At 35.8% G+C, this 24,503-nt stretch overlaps 1 protein-coding gene across 1 annotated transcript in view; it reads right to left on the reverse strand.

Annotated features, from left to right (window-relative positions):
• Positions 1-24,503, reverse strand: part of RDX (radixin) — a 42,286-nt gene that overhangs the window by 7,772 nt on the left and 10,011 nt on the right. The window contains exons 2-13 of the mRNA XM_009886903.1: positions 23,957-24,040; positions 18,863-18,958; positions 16,372-16,646; positions 12,394-12,477; positions 11,768-11,914; positions 10,210-10,306; positions 9,446-9,609; positions 8,649-8,779; positions 6,333-6,493; positions 5,263-5,355; positions 4,156-4,398; positions 2,997-3,157 (exon numbers count right to left, since the gene is read on the reverse strand). Coding sequence (XP_009885205.1) covers positions 2,997-3,157; positions 4,156-4,398; positions 5,263-5,355; positions 6,333-6,493; positions 8,649-8,779; positions 9,446-9,609; positions 10,210-10,306; positions 11,768-11,914; positions 12,394-12,477; positions 16,372-16,646; positions 18,863-18,958; positions 23,957-24,040 — 1,736 coding nt within the window. The remainder of the gene's footprint in view (positions 1-2,996; positions 3,158-4,155; positions 4,399-5,262; positions 5,356-6,332; positions 6,494-8,648; positions 8,780-9,445; positions 9,610-10,209; positions 10,307-11,767; positions 11,915-12,393; positions 12,478-16,371; positions 16,647-18,862; positions 18,959-23,956; positions 24,041-24,503) is intronic.

Consider the following 24,503-nt stretch of genomic DNA (forward strand, 5'->3'; position numbering starts at 1 on the left):
CTCCAAGAAGAGAGAAGTATAAAACTGGAAATACACACGGTAAAAAGTATCAAGTACACACATTTCAATTCATCATAGCAATTGTACCATGTGGAGAAACAAAAAGGGTCATGTGCTTGTATTAAGTGCAGGGCTAAACAAGTGCAAGATAGAATGGAATGTCTGTCACCTGAGAGGAGGTCTAATTTATGTGAGTGCTGCTCAGCAGATTGATTTGTATACCTATTTATATGGAACCATTCCTTCCATCTCTAAGTGTCTTACACAGGTGAAAAAGCCCACAAACTTGCCACTATCTAAAGCATATGGCCATGCATATATTTGACAGCACTGTCCACTATGATGTGCAGTATCAAAAAAACCATATCAAGGTTTCTCAATGCTTAAGACATTGACCTATTAAACTAAATTTCACTTGACCTGGGGCTAAGCAATATGTAGGCAGTGATTGAAAGTTCTTACATTACCCATAGAGCTCTTATGTGGCAAAATTACCCTCTGTTCTCAAGGAAGTCAATTAGCTCTGATGATTCACATCCTGTTTTGAATTGACACTCACCAGTGCTTCCTCCCAACTATATGTGGTAATTTCTTAAGCAGAGTACCATTCTCTAGGGATACATTTGAAATTATTGTTTTTAAATTTCATTTTGATCAGAGTGTGAAACAAAAGATGATCAAAATATGTACATTGCTCTGGAAAAAGGCTATTACAGTGCATTTAGCAAAGCTGTCAAAAAAGTACATTAAATAACAACAATGGACCTCAGAAATTAACTGTATCTCTTTATTGTTAACCAATGAATGTTATCCAAAATAGTAGATGTAATTGTAGCTTAATTGTACAACACAAAACATGATGCTAAAGGAAAAAGCATGTGGAAAATTACTTCACCAAGTAATCATTAAATGTATTCTTAGTATTTCCGCACCAGTAAGTGTTCCCAACTGCTGGTGACAGCAGCTATTACCACTTTGTTCATTGTGAAAATCCATATTACAAATGGTTGTTCCTGGTTGTTTAGAATAAAAAAAAAAAAAAAAAATCACACAGCTTTATAAATGGATCTAATCCATTTAGCCCTACTCTATATATCGTAGATTTATGAACAGCAAACTTTACTGGTATTTTTTCGCAACACTGAAACTGATGTATCAGTGTTAGTGTGCACTTTCCAGGGAAAAATGAAAACTCGCTGGAAGCACAGTATTTCACCTGCTACAGCGAACTGTTCCAATACTTCAGAAATTAGCTTAAGCTTCAGCGTATGAAGCCTGTGAAACAAAAACTGTTCTTACGGTGCACTGCAAGTAGAAACACCAGCTTCCACCAAGCAGCATTTTGAAGCATGCGCACACCATCCGCACATCAGTCTTCAAGGTCAACCAGATATGTTTAGCCCCGCAAACCAAAAATATATTAATGTTCTTTATTTTTATTTTCATGATGTCACCCCACATAGCCAACCTTTAACTCCGCAAAATAATAATAAAAAAAAACTTAGTTGGACTGTTCATAAGAAATTTAAACCTATTGTGCATGAAAAAAATGTTTAATAAAATGGCAAATTTTAATAGATAAGTGTAAATTTATGAGTGCATAATATCAAACAGAAAAGAGCTGAACCATCCTCAGAGAAAGCAGGGTTCTTCCACTGTAGATATTTACTAGGGTACTATAACAGAAGGAGTAACTGCAGTCCACATTAACTGTGAAGTTATTTCTGAAGTTCAATTTCTAAGCAAATTTTTAAAAAAAGCAAGTCTCCTTTTCAAGAGGGAAAGGACTTAATAACAATGATCTGACATCAGATATGACAATTAAAATACTAGCTTCACTGAAAACTGAAGCTACACACACTTTTATTCCAATTCTGGGAACTTTCATTTTGTATTTGGAAACCCCAAAGCAAACTAACTCACACGCACATTCTACACCCCTCCCAGGAGATAGTATACCAGTGACAGGTTACAGCTTTAAAACACAGAAGATGCTTTTACAATTTAAACTCAACTAAAGGCAGTTAGACAGTATTTAGCACTATAAATCCATCTTAATATAAACCAATATCCTAGGAGTAAGGGCTCCTAGTGTTCTATGATATCACTGTGTAGTGATAGTCAATTTAAACAGTTTTTTTCATGGTGTTTGAAGGACCGGTCATCATGTATATAGTAGTGAGGTAGGATACTGTCCCCTCCCTGGGACTGATGTTTTCATATGCTCCCTTGCCAGAAAGGTCCAGGTCTCCCTACTGCAAATAAAATAATTACAAGCAAATAGCACGTGAAGCTTTGTGTTTGGGGTTTTTTTCCCCCCCCTTTGCTGCATTAGAACATTTTGCGCATCTAAAAGAATCACCTAGGAAAAGCAATACTTCTTCAAGCCTATCAGCAGCCACGTGCTGCCCACAGGTAGTGTTCCATTTAAAAACATTTCCTGGAACTACCACCTGCCATCCAGACCTTTGTGAACAGGCAGGCAAAGAAAACCATCAATGATGACAGGACATGAAACACCAAAGAATTTCACTTGGGAGAAAAAGAACGAAACTGAAAGTTAGCAATATCAAACTCCTAATGGTGTAGCTACAGTAATTTCAAACTTCATACTGAAATAGTACCTATCGAGTTTAGGTTCAGTTCCATTTTCTTTCTATTTCTTAATGTTTAAGCAATACATACACTTGTCAGTCATTCTATACTTCACATCAGTTTCCAAAGAAAAAAATATAAAACAAGAAACTGAAAACATGATGGGGAAAAAACTGCTATCATTCTCCACACCCTCCCCCCTCCAAAAAGCCTGGGATGACAGACTGCCTTACTGTTCAATAGCTTCCCCTAAATTTGTCTTCTAGCCACTGTAGTCAAACTGGTATTAAGTGCTTTGGCAAAGTGGGGTGCAATCCATCAAATCTGCAAAGGCCTGCTTTTTTTTCTCTGTTGGTGGTTCAGCTTTACGAGGAACATATACGCAATAAAACAGCTCTCACATTGCTTCAAACTCATCAATACGCTGCTTTGTATTGCCTTGTCGGATTTGTCGAAGAGTCTTGTACTTATCACGGCCTGCTTTAACATTCTCAGCATGAAGGACATCATTTTGTGTTTTCTTGGTTTCATCTCTGGCTTGAGCCAACTCAGAACTTAAAGCCTGTTGAATAAAATATTTGTATTTAAGTGCCTTGGCTAATCTTTTATTGATTCTGGAATTTCTGATAACAATTATCCTGCAACTGGGATAAGGATTTCTTGAATGCCAACCTATGAAATGCTTGTTGTGCTGTTCAGTAACTCAAGTTGTGAGGTCTATCAGAAAGACTACGGAGAAAAAGAGAAGGAGAGCACAGGATTCTTTCTTTACACAAATGTGGGCACCAAACAAACAAACAAAACAAAACAAAAAAAAAGTCCTCAACCATAACATCCAAGAAGAATGGGAACAGCAGTATAAAGCAGCAGAATGACCTCATTTTTCAATTTCTGCTTGACTAAAGACAGTTCTTGTTTATCTCCCTGATGCTGTTCAGTGATTAGCCAAGCAGAAAGGATATTACACATACATGCTACTAAGATTTTTCTGCCAGAAAAAGAAGCAGTTTTCCATTTTATTTCCTTCCCAAATAGACATCTCATAATAAGGCAAAGGGTTACCACTAACATAGATTATAGTTTGAGGGGTAAGACTAGTCTAGGAGGAAATGCTCCATTTCAGGGAAATAAGATTAATTCAAAATGGGCATAATTCAGTTTTTGCATTTACATCATCTATGAATAACTGCAAATAAACACAAATACTACTAAGCAAGCATCTGTTCCTACCACTTAATAAATTTCGGTATTGAGGAAGGAAAGCGTTATGTTTTAACACTTGGTGTCCTGGACACTATATAATTATCAGAAATGTTCACTGGCTAATGCGACAACATATTAATACTTTTAAGCTATAGAGCACAATCTCACATCCAATCTTTTACCTATTCCACTTGTAGAACACTATGAATTATATTAGTTGGTAAATTAGTAATAAACATAGTAAATGTTAAAAAGGCTGTTTCCTTGGCACACCATAATTTCAATGAGATTTCTGACAAATAAAGAATGAAAACCCAAAGCCTGAATTATGTTGATAAAACCATGAATCTTCATTACCTGGAGCTGCTTCTTAACACGTTCATTTTTCTGTGTTTCCGTTACCCGTTCTTCCTCACTCCTATGATTCATGACACCATCAGAAGACAATTCTGCACTGGCTTCAGCATTGTTCTCATCATGTTCATCATGTTCATTCTCTGTTGGAGGAATAACTGGTGGGGGAGGAGGTGGAGGAGGAGCAGACATCACAGATTTCAGTTCTTCTTTGGTCTTTTCCAAGTCCTCTTGAGCTGCAAAAGCCTAAATATAAGTAAACAGTACTTAGCATCTTTTAAAATGATTTATGGATAGTCAGAAAAATAAAACTAAATATTTGAGATGTCTTCAGACACATGGAAACTGTCCTTCATAAATGACACAACTAGCTTGTGCGCTGAAAATTGTCGAATAGGAATACAGAGTAAAAAAGACAGGACTCAAAACCAACTGTACCGGAGTCTGGCTTTTTCCAGCAGTAGACAAGAGAAGAGTGAGAGAATAGGGCAGTCATACTGATTGCTTTCCAACCTTCCCAGCGTCCTGAAATTTGAGGCTCAGGGACTTCCTAAATCAAAGGTGACGTCTTTGAATTTCATATTCAACCAGAACTTATAAGAATTTGTTCAATCACTTTTTGAACCTGTGCACACAATTAGTATTCACACCCCATAGCTAATTACATATTTTGTGAATAAATATTATTTTGCTTTAAACTGTTATGCAGTTACATTTGATGTGCCTTTGTTATTGTTCTGGTCCATCTTTTCACCGCTCTTTATTTTATACACCTCCCTCCTGAGGCATTTTCTTTTCCAACACGAAGCTTCAACCTATTTCAGCACCATATGTAAGGAAGCCATTTCAAATCTTTGACCATACCTTTGTGATGAGAATTTCACCCCTTCTGTGACTATTTAATAGTAAGAAATGAGTTAAATAGAAGTATAGGCTGGCTTTAGTAGACTGGAGAAGAAAAACCTTTAAGAAAGGCCTCTCTGAAGCTTGAGAGAGAGAGAGAGAGAGAGAGAGAGAGAGATTCAACCCCATGGACTTCCAGTGGGATTTCCGCACTCATCTCCCTTAGTTTCTTTGAAGTTCTGACTTCACACAGCATGAGCTCATTACTTTGTGCTGCCATTCTGAGGCTTCCTCTTCTTTCTTTTTCTTGGCCTCCTCTAGAAGTGCAATCTTGGCAGTGAATTCAGCAAGTTCTGCTGCCTGAAACAAACAAAAAAATGAAGTAGAAATTTTAATTTGATATCATTTTGGTTCTGCAGCAGAAGAAACCAGAGCCTTTGCTGTGATCCGACTTGAAAAGAGTTAGTTACCATCCATCACTTTTCCGCTATAAATAGAAATTTTAAGCATACACGGCAGAGGGAATGAATCAGTACTCTTGCCTGATGGAAGTAAGTCCAGAAAAAAATATTTATCTTCTGCACTTCCAAAGCTTGCTGGGAAAGCGCAAGCTGTAGTTACAAATTAGCATTTGGGATTGTTTCAGTTTAATACAACTTTAATGGTTCCACCAATCAGATTATGATTCTGGATCATAATCTCAGTACTATTAAGCTCAATCTTGCTTTCAGAATTATGTGCTAAGTTTACAGAAGATCAGAAGTTGAGAAATCATTTCTTCCACTATTTTCGTGCCTTTCTCCGTTATTAAGCACAAATCTTGAATTAGAAGTAGTCTAGTACAGAATGTGAGAAGATACTGTAAAAGCTGGAAATGGGGGGAAAAAAAACAACAACAAAAAAACACAAATAAAAAAAGCCCCAAACCACAGTGTCACCAACTCCCCACCACCACTGTCAAGCTTCAGAACAGACCTGCCTCAGAGAAGAGGCTTCCCAATGGACTGCAGAAGGAAGCTACTCTTGTTCTCAGGTGGACAAGCCTGACACCATTAGAAAGAGAATGTAGTGAGTGTTGTCAGTCTGAACCGTCTACTTCATCATCTAATTTCCTACAGCTCCAGAGTTTGGGGTGGTTTTTTTTCTTGCAAAAAGTGGCAAATCTAATGTAGTTTTCTAAAAAAGTTCCCACAACAATCTGTAACAGTATTTCACATACTTTTATCTGTGTTTCAACATACTTGTCCATTTGACAAAATAGATATAACCAAGAATAAAGGCTACATTTTCAACTCTCTTTTTCAATTTGTTTCAAAACAGGGTTAAAAGCTTCTTACTAGCTGCTCCTGGTTCTTCATTTGATCAGCTGCCTGCTTGGCTAGAGCAGCTTTAGCTTCTGCAGCTGCTCGCCGCTCTTTTTCCAGGCGCTCTGCTTCCTCTTTTGCACGCTTTCGCTCTTGATCCAGTTCTAGAGCTCTTCTAGTCTGTTCCTCTAGCTCTGCCAAAAGGGAAGTTTGGAGACAACATATCACCGCCCAGCTCTTCCTCATACGTAACGCAGATAACAGCTGTAACATGCTCAACATAAAGTAACCTAAAAAGCTGACAAAGATTTACAAGGCTGCCTCAAGCTAAGAAGAGCTGTTGAGGATGTTACCTGAAGCTATGCTCCATGTCTGATTTTTTTCTCCCCCCGCTCTTTATGACATACTTTGGATATACTTCACCTCACCTGACAGTCCAGCATTTCAGAAAATTATCACCTCACTGATGAAACGAAACCCCCAAAAATACGTACGTATACATGCACATACACCCTTACTCTTACTATCGAGGAGATTTTCAATACATTAAATCATACTTTCCGACAGTAAAAAAAGCAAAAATTGTTCTACTCTATTGAAATGCCTGACAAAGAGTCCTTAATTGCTACAGACAATTTAGGCCTCCAGCAAAGTGACCTAAGACCTATTGGAAGGGTCAGAAAAATTGTCTGTAGAACAGAGCCAGAAAGATACAAACAGGAAAATTTTAAATCGAGGGAGGGATAATAGTTGCCCAGCTGCCTGGTTCGCAAAATACTGCTATCTAAAGGGAACAACCCTGAGTGAAATAGGAGGAAGTAATAATCTGCCAGTACTGGAAGGTAAGATTTGCACAGCCAAAATACGCTCCTCTGATGTGCAAAACAAAGTTACTACAAAAAAAGGCTTCATGAAGTTCCTTGCTGATTCTAATGATAATTTCTCCACTACATTTTTGTCTAGGCATAGCTGCCACAGATTCCTTCACCAGAGAACCTAAACAACTGCTCAGTTATTGGAACGATCCATTTGCCCTTCACCGCACGCTTTCATACTGAAAAAGCATCTCCCCAGGTATGCTGGCACACGCTTGATCTTTGCACTTGTAGTTTTAAGTAGGTCTCATGTAATCAATATTCTTCAGTTGGTTTCCCAGGCCTACAACTTCAGTTATAAAATTAAATCAACAGCATTACAAGTATGTGGAGTTGTACAAATGCAATAGTTAAATATTTATGCATTTTATTTAATTTTCTAAAAACACTACTCAAACAAAATCTTCCCATGAAAATGGAGAACACTTAGCTACCAAGTCAACAACAGAACACAAACATCATTTTATATAAACACTTTTCCATCTGTGAATAGAAGGCTAAAAAGACCAGCAACACATGAGCATTATGTATTGCATCAGAAATTAGGCTATATGGCTTACAAGAGTTAAGCAAAAATTGTATATTGTTAAACCTTTAGAATCGCCCCGACACTATTTTGTCCTGGGTTAAATGGCTCTCCCTTAAACAATTCCAAGGCACAGTTCGTGTGTTGCCTGTCTGGATACATCCAACCCGTTCTGCATTGAAAGACTGAAAAAATGCACAGGCAGAGGTGGAGAACAGTGCTAGGCATATGTAATTTATTTGTGTCGATTTAGTCAGTGATTCTCTCTGTTGTGCCTGAAGCCAACAGTTATGAACAGAGGACAGGAACAAAACTTTAATGAATGTGAACCAAACCTAAAGCAAAAAAAGAACATGGAGAGGAGGGACTGGGAAGTAGTAGAGGCAGGGACTCTACAGGGTGGTTCAACACACAGAACTGTGATTGGTGAAGCTACGTTTATTCACTAAAATCTAACAAGATTGTAATTTTAAAATTCTCAAGTCTTACAAGGGAATAGGAAAATGCAGGAAGAAGGAATTTCCAAATGAAAAGATAAAATTCAATAAAATCCTGGAGGAAACACTTTTGAATTTTCCCGATTTCCCTGCTCTCTCCAACTCCAGGTTTTCAGCACTTCAAGCATTTTATAACTCTGAGTTGAACTGTGCACACACTAATTTCCTTTTTATTAAAGAAAATTGAAATTTTTGCTATCATTAGGAACCAGTTTTGTATTACAAATATACACACATATGCATGCAGACCATCTTTTAGCTCTTAACAATGAAAAATAATCTCTCTTAAATAAAACACCACTAAATTCTTGTTGTTATTATTAAAAAAATAAATTTTAAAAAAATATAAAAAACCAAACCGCACATACCAAGAGAACTGTGGAACTGAACTACCCAACTGAACTAAAAATTGGCATCAGATATAAGAAATCCAGGACCAGTAAGAGCTCACCTTTCTGAGCTTTCATTGTTTGTTCCTCAATTTGTCTTAAGCGTTCCATTAATTCTTCCTTTTCACGCTCTATTCTTTCCTTCTCCTTTTCTGCTATCTCCCTTTTCTTCTTCTCATTTTCTAATTGTGCCCTGAAAAAATAGTAAAAGGTGGGGTTTTATAACCTCAAACAGATCAAACAGATCAAATTCTACTCTAAAGATGCTGGTAGTCTATTTTTCAGTTAACTCAGCTAGCAGAGAAGCAGGTAGTTTTAACTATTTCAAATTCAGTTTACAATGCAAGAAGAACAAGTTTCTGTTTCAATATACTGTACAGAAAATCAATTTACGAACAGAACTGATTAGCAACCTTTGTTATGGTTCAGCTAGGTAAATCCACAATTATACCTGCATTTTAGACATGGCTGATGTTTCATCTGGGCTAGAAATGGCAACGTTTTTTTTTTTAAATATACAAAAGGTAACCCATGACATTCTTCACTGAACTTGCTTTAAAGGTTCACCTGTAGATTATAAAAGTCCCTAAGGATCAAGCAACAGAGAGTTAAGACTGTTTCACAGAAACATAATGAGAAACAACAGTAGAGCTACTATTACTATGCTGAAAGCTCAAAAAAAGATACGGCTTTCTATTAAGACAGGTGAGCCGTGCCAATCCACAAACCTGCTTACATATTACAGAAAGAAAAGCAGCGCTCTCTTTTCTAGAATACTAAGATGTCTGATATTCTATGACTTAGTTTTCTTAAAAGGGTAGAAGAATTTTTTTCTGTTTCATGGAAGTTTGTTAATTACCTTTCCAATTGTTTCTGATGTTTCTCCTCTCTAGCTTGGGCCTTCATCTGTTGCACTTCAATTGTATCAGGTTTCCTCCTCCTCATGTACAATTCATGATTTCCCATACACAGTGCCAAAATTCGCTTGTTAATTCTCAGACGGGGTGCATAAAAAACAAAATCCTAGCAAAAATAATTGCAGCATATCCATTAATCTAAAAATAAAGTTGTGACAAGACTCAAAGCATTACTGCATGCTTGCATTTGTTACATTTTAAAACTTACAAGTATTTTGACATTCATCCTCTGAGCAATCCAACACCATAATCTATAAATTTAGTTACTGTCAGCAAAGCTACATATGGATTCCTCCATGTGAGTTGGTTATTTTACACAAAATCATTTATTTAAACTTCTAAAAAAGTGAGAGTAATCTCCACTCTACTTCTGAAGAGTTTTGACCTAGAAAGTCTCATGAAATGTGCTGCTCTAATACAAAAAAAAAGAAAAACAAAGATGAGGGGCCAGAGAATCTTACACTCTGGCTTTTCAATACATCACAAAATATTAGTTAAATTAACATAAACAAACAACAAAATCTTAAAAGTATCAACCAGAATGAAAAGAGAAAAAAACATACCATACTTCAAATTTTCATTTTGATTACTGACTATTCTACCAATAATGTCACAAAATATTTACTCATGCTATAATGCCAGAGCAAGTCCCCGCAGGCTTGAATCTCTTTATGTACAAAGGCACACTATTCTATACACTACTTACGGGGGCCTTTTTGTCAATTGGCTTTATGACAAATTTTTTGTCATTAAAAGAGATGTTTCTTATTTCACTCCAGGGAAAACCAATCTTGGGTGTCAGCCTTCAAAGAGAAAAAGTTCTCATTAGAAGCAGCAAGGGTGTGCATTTTATTTATGTCCACTAAGTCTTAACTCCACACCATTTTCACTATCACAGTTACATTTACAAAATGTAATAACAGTTCAAGCATATTTTAGTAGACTTTTTTTTTTTTACACATTATTCCATCAAATAACTAAATTACATGGCACTGTAAAAGAAAGACTTTCAATTTGTGACTTATTCTACTAGCATTAAACAGATGCTAAACATCACAATCGTGTACTGATACTTTATAAGCTATTGACAATTTTATTTTCAGTGAAAAGAATACCTATTAAAATTTGAGAAAAGTCTGACATTTTAAAGACAGAAATTAAGTTAGCCTTCAGCAATGTCGTACTTCAATTTAACTCACATGTAAGATAGATGTTCTTACATTTCCAAAGTTCAAGTTAAATTAATTTCCCTTGTATCTTAAGTAAAATAAATTCAGTTCAGAAACCACTACAATGTTATGCACCAACTGCATAACTGTAAATATTTTTCTCCATGAGCACAGAAAGTTTTTTCAATTCATATTATCTTAATTACAAGCATTAGAAAATGTTTAAGTATTTGATCGCTAACTGTCAGGTGTTAAAGAATACCAAAAATTGGTTGATCATTCAATATGATCTAAACATTTTTTGAGTATTTCCTTCGTTCAGGAGTTATATTGCCATCTAATGGCAATTAAGGCTTACAGAATTTTGTTACAGAGTATATGCATCGAAGAGCCTTAAGTTTCAGTTCAGCTGACAGCTGTTATCTTCTGTTTGAAACATCATGTTTAACTTCAAATCACTGTGAAAGGACTGTTGACATCAGATGCTACTAGCAAGTGTTTGGAAAGAAATAAAAGAATAAGTCTGCTGTTCTGTTTTCAGATTCTTCAAATTTTGTACATTTCAGCTTTATCCCTCTTTAAGTAGGACAGAATATTTGATCTCTTTATGAAGACAAAAGATTTTCTATTTTCTTTGATGTCTAAAGGTCTCACTTTTAGATACCAAAGTTTTTCATGCTCTAACAGCTACAATCCTAGTTGCTGCTCTTATCAAAATGTTTCTCATTAAATATGCTGCTCAGCTTCTCAATGTCCTTTTCATCCTGACTGAAGTAGTCTTGAGGGAATGAAAAGTACAGACAAAAAAACATATAAAGATGGTCTAGCTATCATACATCCATATTAAGCAACATAAATTCAAGTTTCCACAGAACTGATCTTCCTTTCCCTTCTTTTGCATTCCCATTTAAGCTTTAAAATTCAAATATTCTGGCAATTAACATCTATCTCTCTTTTTCGGTCTTTTACATAGATTATGTGATCTTTAAGAACCTGTTTTGCCAGATGTTATTGAACACACAATAAGGTGGTTTTCATATAATCTCACATAGGATCTCCTAGAACAGAACTGCAAAATAAGTATTAGCCACTTACTTATCATCATGCTCATAAATATTTAGACCCAAAGCATCAACTCCAAGCCACAGCTCAGTTCCTTTTTTATTCTTTATTTCAAAATAGTTGACTCCATACATTTCCAAGTCTTGTGCTATCTTAAGGTATTCCATCATAGAATCTTCCCTGATGAAAGAAGAAATAAAAAAAGGCATAGTGTAGACAAATCAAAAGTATGTTGTAAGAATAAGGGAACTGCAGAATAACTAATTAGTGTAAAATCCAGTTAGGAATTAAATTTCTCTGAAATTCATGTGTACGTTGACTCAGATACTTATAGAGCTCTACACCCTAGTACCCAAGTACAGTCCAATCATCGCACTTTGTCTTTTCACCCCATGAGCTAAGCAAATACTAAATCTATTTTAGAGGCAGGCAACTGGGCAAAGGCAGTTGACAACCTTATCATGTAGGTAAGCCAATAACCTAATTGGAAACTCAGCCCTCACTGAAACTTTCATGGAAGTTTTTGATAAACGCCTACCCTGGTCAGAATAAAAGCAAGCAGTTTCCAAACAAACATGCCACTTCCCAAAATACATCTTAATAGTAATGAAAAAACCTTAAAGGTCTTGGAACGTTATTTTTTTTTTAAATGTAATTACCTTAACATTCCCCTGTGCTCTTCATGCCAGTTCTGTATTCTTTCTTCCCACTGTTCTTTTGTCAGTTTGTGCTGTTCTAACACACTGTGAATAGAAGTTGTTGCTATTAAATGACACTGACAACCTATTTAACCTCTTGAAGTTATAAAAATAAGTTTGGTTACGCAGCATAACATGCTTTAATTGAATAAACTTAAACATGACTTCCTATACACTCCTCAACTTTTTAACCCAGACACAGAAGCTTTGTATTTCAACAAATACACTTTTAAAACAGTGTGAAATCACTTCTTTTTTCATGGCATTCGATACTCTTTGTACTACAAAAATCACACCATGGCATATCTCAACTTTCAGTAAAGTCATAAAATGTAATGTTTGGAACACCTGAAAATACAGACCTATAAAATCCTCAAACAACAATGCTGAAAATTAATTTCTAGGTATGCACAGGTACACTCAAGCTTTCCTTCTGCTGTCACTTGAAAGACAAAGTAACACATTAAGACAAGTCAGCAGATTAGTTTCTTGGGGGCTGGGAGGGGATTTTTTTTGTTTGTGTGTTTTTCAATAAATAAAATCACTAGCAAAGCAGTTTCAGAAAACTATTTGATGTTTATCTACAGCCAGCTGCAATGATGGAATTATATTTGGACCTGCTAGAACTTTCAATGTAGTACTGCAGTAAGAAACCAAATGTGTATGATAACTTTATTATGCTTTTATTCCATGCACGTAGCATTTCAAGCATTCCTAGAGAAATTATTTTAAAGGACAATTAAAAAAAAAAAAAGAACTGCAAGATAATCTCACTACCTCACTAAAGAAGTCAGAACAGTTGTTTTCCTTCCTTTTTCTTTACTCAGGAAAGTAAGGATTTACTACTTTTGCCCTACATTTTTTAACAAAGTACAATAAGGAAGAGACTGACTGATGCAAAAGATACTAATGCAGTGTTTCTTCTGTTACAGAATCTGTCACTTGATTTGCTACTATGCCCCATTATCTACTGATGTACATTCTTCAGTGGTATCCATATCACGTTTTGATTTGCTTAGTGTGTATCCCTATTTCCTCCTCAAAACTGAGGCAGAGGTTCCAGTTTTTGCACCTGCACAAAGCTGATGTGTTCATAGCTCAACAATACAAGAACATGCAATGACAAGACATCCTTTTTGTTTGTCTGTTCTCTCGTCTTTAGCCTCAAATACAAGTATAAGCCCTAAATTTAACACTTACAGAAGCCTGTAACAGAATGCATAAAGTACAATAGCCTGCTTTGGCTGTAATAATCTACAAGCATCCTGGCAGTCATTTACAAGTTTCTATTACATAAAAAAATTAATTCCAAGTCTCCTAGGACAATGTTAATTTATTAAAGAAGTTCTGTAATTAAACCAGGCCTGATTTTTACATTATGGTATTTACATTTTGAGCTGCTTTCCAGCATTATTTCTTCTACTCCTCCAGCAGATATTCACAAAATGTTCAAAAGCCTTCATAGTATAACATAAAGCTAACAATCAAAAAAAAAAAAAAAGGACAAACCAGGATACACTATCCCAGGATTACGTCACACAAGGGCCCACCTGAAAATAAAAGCCCTGCTCCCAAGCTCTCTTCACAGAATGGTGAGGTTGGAAGTGACCTCTGGAGATCATCTTGTCCTCCCCTCTGCTCAAGCAGGGTCACCTACAGCCTGTAGCCCAGGACCATGTCTGGACAGCTTTTGTATATGTCTAAGGAGGCAGAGACTCCACAAGCTCTCCAGGCAATCTGTGCCAGCACTTAGTCACCCACATGGTGACTTGTGCTTTCCAAATTAAGTTAAGTTTCTACTTGTACAGAAACGTTTTGCACTTTCCTCTTTTTGAATTGAATTTGAGTTGAAAGACATGAGGCAATGGGCACAACTGAAATACACTTGAAACACAATTTTTTATTTTATTTCTTTACTGCAAAGGTGATCAAACACTGTAACAGGTTGCCCAGAGAGGTTGCACAGTGTCCATCCTTGGAAATATTCAAAACGCAACTGGAAAAGGCCTTGAGCAACCTGCTGCAAGTAGAGTAGAGTAGAGTAGAACATTCCAGTTGGAAGGGACCTACAACAATCATCTAGTCCAACTGCCTGACCACTTCAGGGCTGCCCAAAACTTAAAAGTATGTTATTAAGGGCATTGCCCAAATGCCTCTTGAACACTGACCAGCATGGGGCATCGACCACCTCTCTAGGTGAGTAAAGGGGATTGGACCAGACGGTCGTCACAGCTCCCCTTCCAAGCTCAAATGATTCTATGTTTCTATGATATTCTCAAAGCTGGCAATATCTTTGGTGATAATCATCTCATCATTTGGCCCCCTCCATTCTCTCTTCACACACTACTGAGGAAACACCACTAGCAGATATGCAAGGAGTACTGCAACAGAATAACTCAGCAAGGACTTGATGCCTTGTTGCTACCCAGCTCATAGTTTTGAGCCAAAAAATATGCAGTAGTTTTGACACATGGACATTAAGACTCTATAATTAACAAGAACTGCAAACATTTTCTCACCTTTTTCAGCAAAATTTTGCAAAGCTAGTCTACTTTGGGAAACAAGTAAATATTTTTGACATTATATTGTATATTGTTCTGAAGTACTTTTATGACGTCCTTGTTAGTTTTCTGGCAAGTCTCCTGGTGACAGGAGGCGAAAGAGGAATAATTGTGTTAGAATGAATACAAAAGCTATGTGCTCACTCAGTGCAGACTGGCACGCGACTGGTTGAAAGCATATGCTGGGAAATCATGTGAACATTTGTCTACTGAAAAGGAGCATCTTAAGTATTTGAATTTGTGTCATACACAAGCACTCTACTGTTCACAGGCTGTCATCATAACTGAACAAAACCCAAGATTTGTGAACCAACATACCCAGTAACAACAGTTTTGCTGGTTCTACATCTCCCGGCCTTCCCAAAAAAGGGTATTTTTCTATAAAGAGGTACAGACTTCACAGTCACAAGAACGAAGTAAACAGCCAAAACCCAACTCTTAGCCAGGATTTCTAAAAATCTGAAACATTTTCAGGAATATTTCCTTCAATCCTTCACCACAATCTTTTTGAAGTGCTTTTTCGCTTCCTAGAAATTTCTCCAGCTTAGTTACACTAAGAATTGAGTTTCTACTTCTACTTTTCAAACTAAAGATACAGAGCATATGACTTTTAAAGAAATCTCAAATTATTCCATGGGTCTCATTTCTTTGAAGACGCATTAATGTTATATATTTAGTAAGTGCACGTTTGTCCATCAGACATCACTATGGATTTATCTACACTAACAAAATTGTCTAACTTCGCACACTTGTGTTGCAACGCTTCTCCTGCTGCCAAAACATGCCAGGAGCGTGGTTTCAGTTGCGTAAAGAAACAGAACTATAAACTTGGTGCTTACTTTTCTTAACCAATTAGATAACTGACTGATACAAAAGATTTTATATTCAACAGCAATGGCAACAATTTAGTTTCTAAATTTTCTGTCCAGGCTAGCATTCTTCTGCAATATATTTTATTTGCAATACACTCTGTAATTATTTTCAGGAAATTATTATCATTTAAGTGTACAAAACCATCAAGAACTGAAGAAAAGGAGCAAGTATCAAAGGAACCTTAGTGACTTCTGTATTAGAGTATTTTAATTTAGCAGAAGCAAGCCTCCGGGAACACTAAATCATTTTGCAGTACTTTGGAAATTTGTTCAGCTAAGTCTGTGCAGATGGTTGTAGACGGGACAGGAAATAGATCTCAAGAAACCCATGGTTGTGATGCTTCTTTGTTATGTAGAGTCTAAATTAGGATCTGTAATTTTTACTAGCAAAACAGGCACTCTTAGGAAAGCTACCATTATCACTCAATATTTTAGTTACAAAAAAATGTGCTGTAATCAAGTTTAGATGCAGCAGATAATGCAAAATCACGTGTAGTCTCACTCACCGCTGAGGGAGAAGTCTGTCATTGGCTAGGTAGCCTAGTTTATGTATCTCTTTACTGTAATCTCCATACTTGGACTGGACAGCATAAGAAGCCAGAAGAACTGCAGTTTCTGGGGGGCAATATATTTCATCATTTAAGATCGCTTCTTTGACTTGCAGGAAGAAAAGTCTCTGAGTTATTTCCTGAATTAATTCTTCAGATACATCCTCTGGAAAAAACTTGGCCCTGAACTTAAACTGCAAAGGATTTTCTTTCCTTACATCTTGCTGGGTTACCTGAGGGAGAGGAATAAAGAAAGAAATAAAAAGAGCACTAAATTGTATATTAAATACAATTATCTCAGTAGTAATGAATTCTTTAGCTCCTCTACATTCAAATCTGGTGTTTCCTGACAAGCCTATTATGGAATTCACTAAAGGTCCATATGGCACCAAATCAATTTGGATAAACCAGACCGTTTTGAAATACTCAAAAGCTGTTTAAGAGGGTTTTTGTAGGCTTGCGTTAATTTGTACTTATAACAATAAAGATCTGGGGGAAAAAAAGGAAGCTGTAATACATATTAAAAAAATCAAAGCTATATCCAAGGATGAATTGCAGAAGTAACAAATTAGGATCTAACAAGGTTTCTTTAGCAAGAACTACAGCAAGTTTCTTCAATGTAAGTGTAAAGTGGGAGTCTTTTAAAAGTCTTTGAACTACTGAACTAAATACATGTGTTTAGTTCCTCTGCAAAAAATGTAATTCCTTTAATGACACTATTTTTCTAGAATGGATAATCCCTATAATCATGATTTCTGTAAAGAGATCAGATGTGGTCATCTTAACAAAACCTTATTTTTACGTAGAATTTTCCATTTCATTTGGACTCAGCTTTCAGCACTGATTATGACTAAAGCAAAACCATCCAAAATTAAACTAATTTTAACATCAAATAACACAGTGATTGTTAAAAGGTACATTCATAATAAAATAAATCTTGTACATTCCAATTCCTTAAGCATTTTATTACACATTTAGTTTTATGTGCATTAATAGTCCCTCTAGAACTTCTTCTCTACACATGAAATTATACATCTGTTTGCTTGACTTGTAGGAAGTATCAAAAACTGTAAATATAATGCAACCACTTAATCACATATGTAAGGCATCATAAGTATTACACTCAACATTTCAGATGTCAATTTTAAAAGTTTTGCTCACTTTTCATATTCTTCTGATTTACATACACAGTATTTCACATAAAAGTTTTGCTCACTTTTCATTATTAGCCATCTGCTTCTGATTTACATACACAGTATTTCACTTTAATCTCATCAGTGAACAATGAGTTGTGCTCTTGCCATAATAAAACCTTATTTGCACATCTATTCTGTAATTTATCAGGTCTTATCTGTATTAAGGCAAGTATTAAATAGTACTTACAAGTTAGAGCCAGTTTATGATGATGCATTTAACAATCAAATGTTACAAGTTTAAAAAAAAAAAAAAAAAAAAAAAACCAACAAAACAATAACTGCCTTAGTCTAAGTTAAAGAAATCAGCACACCCCCGTTGCTCCTGAACTGTACCAGCAACTTAACTTGCTAAAGATTTTCATAGAGCTACATCTTCTGTATTTTTCACAAATGTTGCACCAAATCCTGTAGTCTCCAACCACTGGAAACAAATCATTAGGGCTAACAAAATATTTGTAGCAGTTTATTGTGTATGAAACAAGACACGTATCAAATTCTAGAAGACACCTTTGGTGTCAGTGTAAATCACTGAATTTACCACAGAAGAGAAGTAAAGATGAATGCAGAGAGTAGGACTTGTTCCTAAAACTTCCCAATTTACCTCCTAATACCGAAGATAAAAAAGGTATTCGTGATTCAGTTGAACTTAAAAACCCTCTTTATTCTAAACAGTGCTATTAATAACCTGACAGCCAATATTAAAACAAAAAGTGACCATTCAAATTCATAAATGGAACTGAAATTAAAATGACCCAGTTCCCAACAGCTGGGAGATAAAAGGTGCTCAGTGCTGTTGGGGAAAAACAAATCAAAAATTATCCTACAACCTACCTATTAGATATGTAAAGACAAGTTTAGGAGCCTATTATTGGTGCCTTGTTGAAAGATCAATAGCTGTATATGTGCAAATTCCTGAAGCTCAAATACTTCACACACACCCCCAACTGTAAAACATTTATTGCTACATAAAAATGGGACAATCAAATAAATTTGTTTTCCTAATTCATGCATCACCATGGTACTGGAAATACAGGAAACTGTATCTCCTCAAATAAATGTTGATGCAGTTTTGCATATTCTTTTATAACTAAGCAAACTTAACACAGTATTTTTGCCATTTAAAACAAACAAAAAGCAACTTTTCAACTAAATTTGAAGCCAGCTATATATCACCTACAACATTAAAGCAGCAAGCCTTAGAAAAGTGTAATTCCAACTGTACACTTGCCTAAATATTAGTGAATTGTTGTTACCTTTTTATTTAGCTTCAGCCAAGTTGAGTAGCCTTTGCTGTCCACATACTGTAGCCCAAAAAACCAGACTTCACGAAGACCAACAGTTTTCACCACCTAAAGATAAATGATCCATAATCATCAGTAATCACTACAACAGGATTTTTTTAAATGGTAATTAAGCTACAGAAACCATCTCAAACAGAAATATAACCAAGTTTCAAAAGAACAAAAAAAAATAGTAGCAAAACATCAGGTTCAGAGAAGCATTCACCTCAGTGTTCTAAATAAACTCAAACATCGTGTTGCCAAACTACCAACTGGAGCGTGCAGCTTACTGCCTGCATCAAACACAGCACCTGAGGAGTACAAGGTAGCAAAGAGAATCTCAATATTTCAAAGCATGTCTAGGAAGTAATGTGCAGGCCCACAGACAAGTCAGTCCACTTCAAGAGAAGACAACTGGTGAAATTATAATAAAGATTACTACTTATCGACAAGTATGAGGTAATAAGGATGAATCACCCCCTTCAAATATTTTTGAGATCTTCTAAGAGTTAATGATAAAAGGGATAAGAATGATACAGCTGATAAACCATACATGGATTTCCTGTAAGATTTCTGATCAGGTCCAAAGGCTACCAAAGAAACACAACTGTCCTTGAAGAGAGGGAAGGTCTTTTTATGGATATACTAGTTAAAAAGAAAGAAAAAATAAGCAAACTGTTTTCACAACAGACTTGTATTGTAACCACTAGGGAAGTCCACCAGGACTTCATAGATGATCTGCAAAAAAAGATGAAACTGATGTGACAAAATCACCTGCAGAAAACCTTCCCTAAAGATCTGTGAATGAACAGTAAAAAGGAAGATGAACCTCAATAAAAGATAATATTTAATCAAAATACTGTACATAAAAGACAACCATTTTAATTATGTGAGCAAAGTTCTTGTTGTAAAGGAAAAATGCAACAAAGCTGTTATATTACTATACACGTCTACGGTATTCCCAAATATCTAGTACTACATATGGACTTGTCACATCAACTTAAAAAAGGATGCTGCAGCACTGGAAATGTTTCAGAAACATTTAAAAGAATGATCAATGATCAATGACATGGAACATTTTCTGCACAGCTAAGACAAGAACTAAGGCTACTGACATAAAAATGGGGAAAGGAAAAATATGATATAAGTCTATAAAACTTGCAGGGCACATAGAAGGAAAACAGAGAATGATTATTCATTATTTCTCATAATGTAAGACCTAAGAGAATCAACAGAAATCATTAGATAGCAGGTTCAAAGCAAACAAAAAGAAGTACTTTTGCTACACAGAGTATAATGGAACTGTGGAACTATCTTACAAATCTTGTGCGTAGTAAAAGTACACATGGATTCAATAAACAATTAATCAGAAAGGTCCAGCAAAGATTATTTAATAACTGTAAACTGGCTCCAAAACACCCAGTATGGCAGTACTTACATATGTTCTCAGGTTGGACCATGTTGGCAAGCTGGTTTACTGAAGGCTGTTTTATGGAAGCATTCAGATGCATGTGAAGTAAATAGAATTTTACACACAGATCCTCCTCCATTTTAAAGTAGTACTATCGGGTTGCAAAATTAAGATTTTGAAAATTAGAAAAATGTCACAAGATAGCTGTTCAAACTTACTTCTGATGCCTTGCATATTTGTATTATTACTTAACAATCATTCAAGTGCACCTTTTTTCCCCTCTTCTATCTACCCTTTTACCTTCAAGCTCCAAAGCACAGAATGGACAACGTTCATGGATCCAACCCAATTCCTGTAGTGAGCAGTTATTTTCTCTAGAATTCCTACATCATTTACTTCAGAACATAAGAACTGTTAAGAACAAGATTATGTTATTAATATGGTCCCGAGTAGCATTAAAAATGGTGTCCCAACTCAGACATTTCAGACCTGCTGCTTCTTTTGGCACAGACCTCCTATATGACACTGATCGAACTACTTATCGCTTTATCAGATGACTCTGAGAACGCTCTTTACTTTGCAGCTGTCAAAGTCGAGCCTTTGTACCTGATCAGCTCTCTGAGCTGCAGAAGTCAGCAAGAACTGCAGATGCACAACAGCTCCAACCATAAGGCATAAGGAGACAAGTGCTTATGCTCATGTCAAAACATTTTTCTCCCACCTGCTAACTACTGCCCTTCAACTGAGATGCACATTGTATTTAAATACAGACAACTTGTCTCCTGCAATACAGAGTTACACATGCTTGCAAATCAACACTAAAAACACATTAGCCTGTTTTACTTCAGATCCACAAATAAGGAAAGAGCATCATCTATCATTGCCCCTCAGCTCAAAGGAAAGAGGAAAAAAAATTTCTGAAACTTTGTACCAAGACAATATAAGCACTGTAGTAGTGTGACAGGAAAAATAAGTGCAGAATAAGAAACTTAAAGAATTCAATTCTGACTCAAAAGATTCATTAAGCAGCTTCAGGCAAGTCTTCATTACATCTGTAAAACAGATTTATTCACCATCACATCCTACACCTTGACTATTAATAGGCAATAAAAAATTCTTGAAGAATAAAAGCAACCAGAGCAATAGACATATTTTGGCAAATCAAAACGTACGCATAAAGAAAACTTAGCAAGAATTTCATTGGGTCAGCTTCCAAAAGATCATAAGGGAGGCTTCCGAGATATCTGGAAAGGATAGTGGGGTGTAACTTGAAATAAAGGAAGCAACCGTCTCATTCTTTCTGAATGGCAACTACAGGAAAGCAGAGGTACTGATGGTCACTGCTAACAACTTATTGAAAACAACAAAAAAAACCACAACCCCCACCACTACCACCAGAGTGTGGAAACATAACCACCGCAGGGTTCTTCCTGTCTTCAGAAACTCAGAGATGCTAAATTGGTTGACTAAAGGAGGACAGATCCCCGCTTGCCCATTCTGACAACTGACAGGATAGACAGAAGGACTAGTGATAAATATGTTAAGACACCTTCTGAAATACGAGTAATTAAAAAAAAAAAAAAGAGGGGTTTGCAATAAGTAAGAAATTTACTGAGTTTCACAATGGAAGAGAAAAGAGAAAGGCACAGAAGTCAAATGCTGAATTCTCATCTGGTAGCAGATGAAGATGATGAAAACACACACGGAAATGGGAAAAAAAAATCAACAATTCTAAAAAACACCAATTAAAAGTACCACTGACTGAAAAAAAGGACAAGTTGTTCACCAAAAACATAGAGCAGCACTAGACAACAGCTAAATTCATGGAGATGTTATTTTCTGAAAGCAATAACCAACAAGTCTACTATTATGTCCACCACCATTTCTGTATAAACCTTGAAGACCAATCCTCTCAATAACAGTGCTATTCAATTGTCTTTCTGTAGAGAGAAAGCATAACTTTTGTCCAAAAATTTCATGCTCGTTTTGCAATACAGTTCAGCTCTTGATGTTACTCTGTGGAACTCATGTATGAATTTGAGATCAGACCAAAAATGCCTTTCTCCTCACACATAACTGTGCTGGTTGATTTTGCTTGACCCAACAATTTTTCAATTTACCCTTCCAGAAGTTGATTGTAGGACGGTGAGATGTCAAACGCCACACAGTGAATTAAGGTAAAAAGCTGAAGAGAGTATGAAAAAGAATTCAGAGCTGTATCTTTTTTCCAGGCTTGTGAATGCCCCAGTTTGGATGAACCTGATTACCTGGGCACAAGACGTTACACAGCAGAATGTCACCCCACCCAGTACTGCATGGCAGAAGATAGCAAAGGTTGGCAAAAGACAAGTAACAGCTTGAGGCTTCTGTGCCACAGCATACCATACTTTTTATTTGATGGTGGTGTGGTTGGACAAAAAGCAGGACAGCCCCTTTCTTCACAAAGTCTTTGTAAGAGTCATGAAGTCTATTCTTATGTAGAGGCTGAAGACATACTACTACTGATGTTAGAGAAAGGGGCAGGGGGTAGAAGTGTTAAGGGTCAGACAAATTAAATTTTGTTCATCTAAAAGAAAAAGCTCAGTGTTACAAAACAATAAACATTCTTCTCCTTTCAACTTATACACTAAGACGTTTAATCAACTCTTCAAGGTCAATTAAAAGTTTAAGAGTTCTTGCAGAACTCTTTCAATGTGTTACTTTCTCTTAATACCCATCATTACATACTTTAAGCATCTAAAGTGGAGTGGACAAAAACACCAGTTCTACTAGACACAATTGTTAATATGGTTAAACTGTTTTTGAAGAATAATTTCAAATATTTCTCCATTTTCAACTAAATGCACACATCTTGGATCGAGATAATATAATGTATTTATTGGTTTCTTGAGGAATAAAACAACAGATAGAGAAGCTTCTATCCTTAACATTGTCTAGAACACTACACAACCTAGATGAAAGAATTGTTTCAAGATTCTCATGGCTAACATCACATGAAATGAACATGAGAACAACTCTTTTTAAGAAGTTATTCAGTTAGCCCATTTGACTGGTGCAGGACAGAGACACTATGAAGTGAGCATGTGTAGTTCGGATGGGTCTGCAATCCATAAGCACACTAAAGCCATCATTTTAACTTTTCCACTTAGTCTTTTTTTTTTTTTTTAAACTTAGATTTCAAACTGGGTCCTAGGAGAACATTACTTTCCTAACATTTGGGAAGTGAAAAAGTATCTACAGCTGCCATTCTTGGAAAAAAAATAAAAGATGTTAGCTTTCTTTAATGAATGTAATGATAAAAGTTCATTATTAAATAGCGAAGGCTATATAAGTTTCTCATACATGTAATTCTAACAATTATATTGCAGTTGCAACTATGATGATTAGACATAAAAAACACTGTTGATTTCAAAGCAGTTCTATACACGATTCAACTGAAGCTTCACTGTTAACCTATTTACACAGATTTGTCTTTGAATTTAATACATTCCATGAGAAGTAACAAGGAAGTTCAAACTGAGAGTATAGCTTCGATAATGTAAGGAAAAACATAATCTATACATGAGAACACTTCTGCTTTCTCAAACTATGCCTTAATATGCACAATGGTTTTATGCGTTTGTATACACACATGCAGAGACACACATATAAGTTACCTGATCAAAGAGCTGCTTGCCTGTCGTGTTGGGCTGGATGGCAAATTCCAACTCTGCATCCATTGTGGTTACTCTGACATTGATCTACAGAAAATAAAGTAATATTTAAATCATACTGTAACAGTGTAACACTTCTATATACTGTGATTAGCCTGCAAGAAACAATGTATGGTAAGTAAATTCTATAATTTTAATGGCCTTGTATACACACAGAACACAGCAGATATAAAAATGGAAAATTTGAATCTGCAAAAAAAATAATCTCATCTTTTATTATAAAAGCATATTCAGGATAATATTTAATACTAGGTTTGAAGGTCAAACCAGGGAACAAAGTTCAAAATCAATTTAATGGGATAGCTGATGTGACTACTGAACATTCAAAGAATATGGGAACATTCAGCTACTGGGTCTTATCTTTCAGTGGGCTTCCCAAAAGCATGCAAAAGAAAAAGTTCCTATTCATATACATATCATTTTAAGGTATTTATACTTGGCAATACAAAAAGACAAGTAGCCTCCTGCCCTGCCATTTCTAAAATTAAGA

The sequence above is a fragment of the Charadrius vociferus genome, unplaced genomic scaffold, assembly GCF_000708025.1.
Source record: "Charadrius vociferus isolate BGI_N301 unplaced genomic scaffold, ASM70802v2 scaffold736, whole genome shotgun sequence".
NCBI classification, from domain to species: Eukaryota; Metazoa; Chordata; class Aves; order Charadriiformes; family Charadriidae; genus Charadrius; species Charadrius vociferus.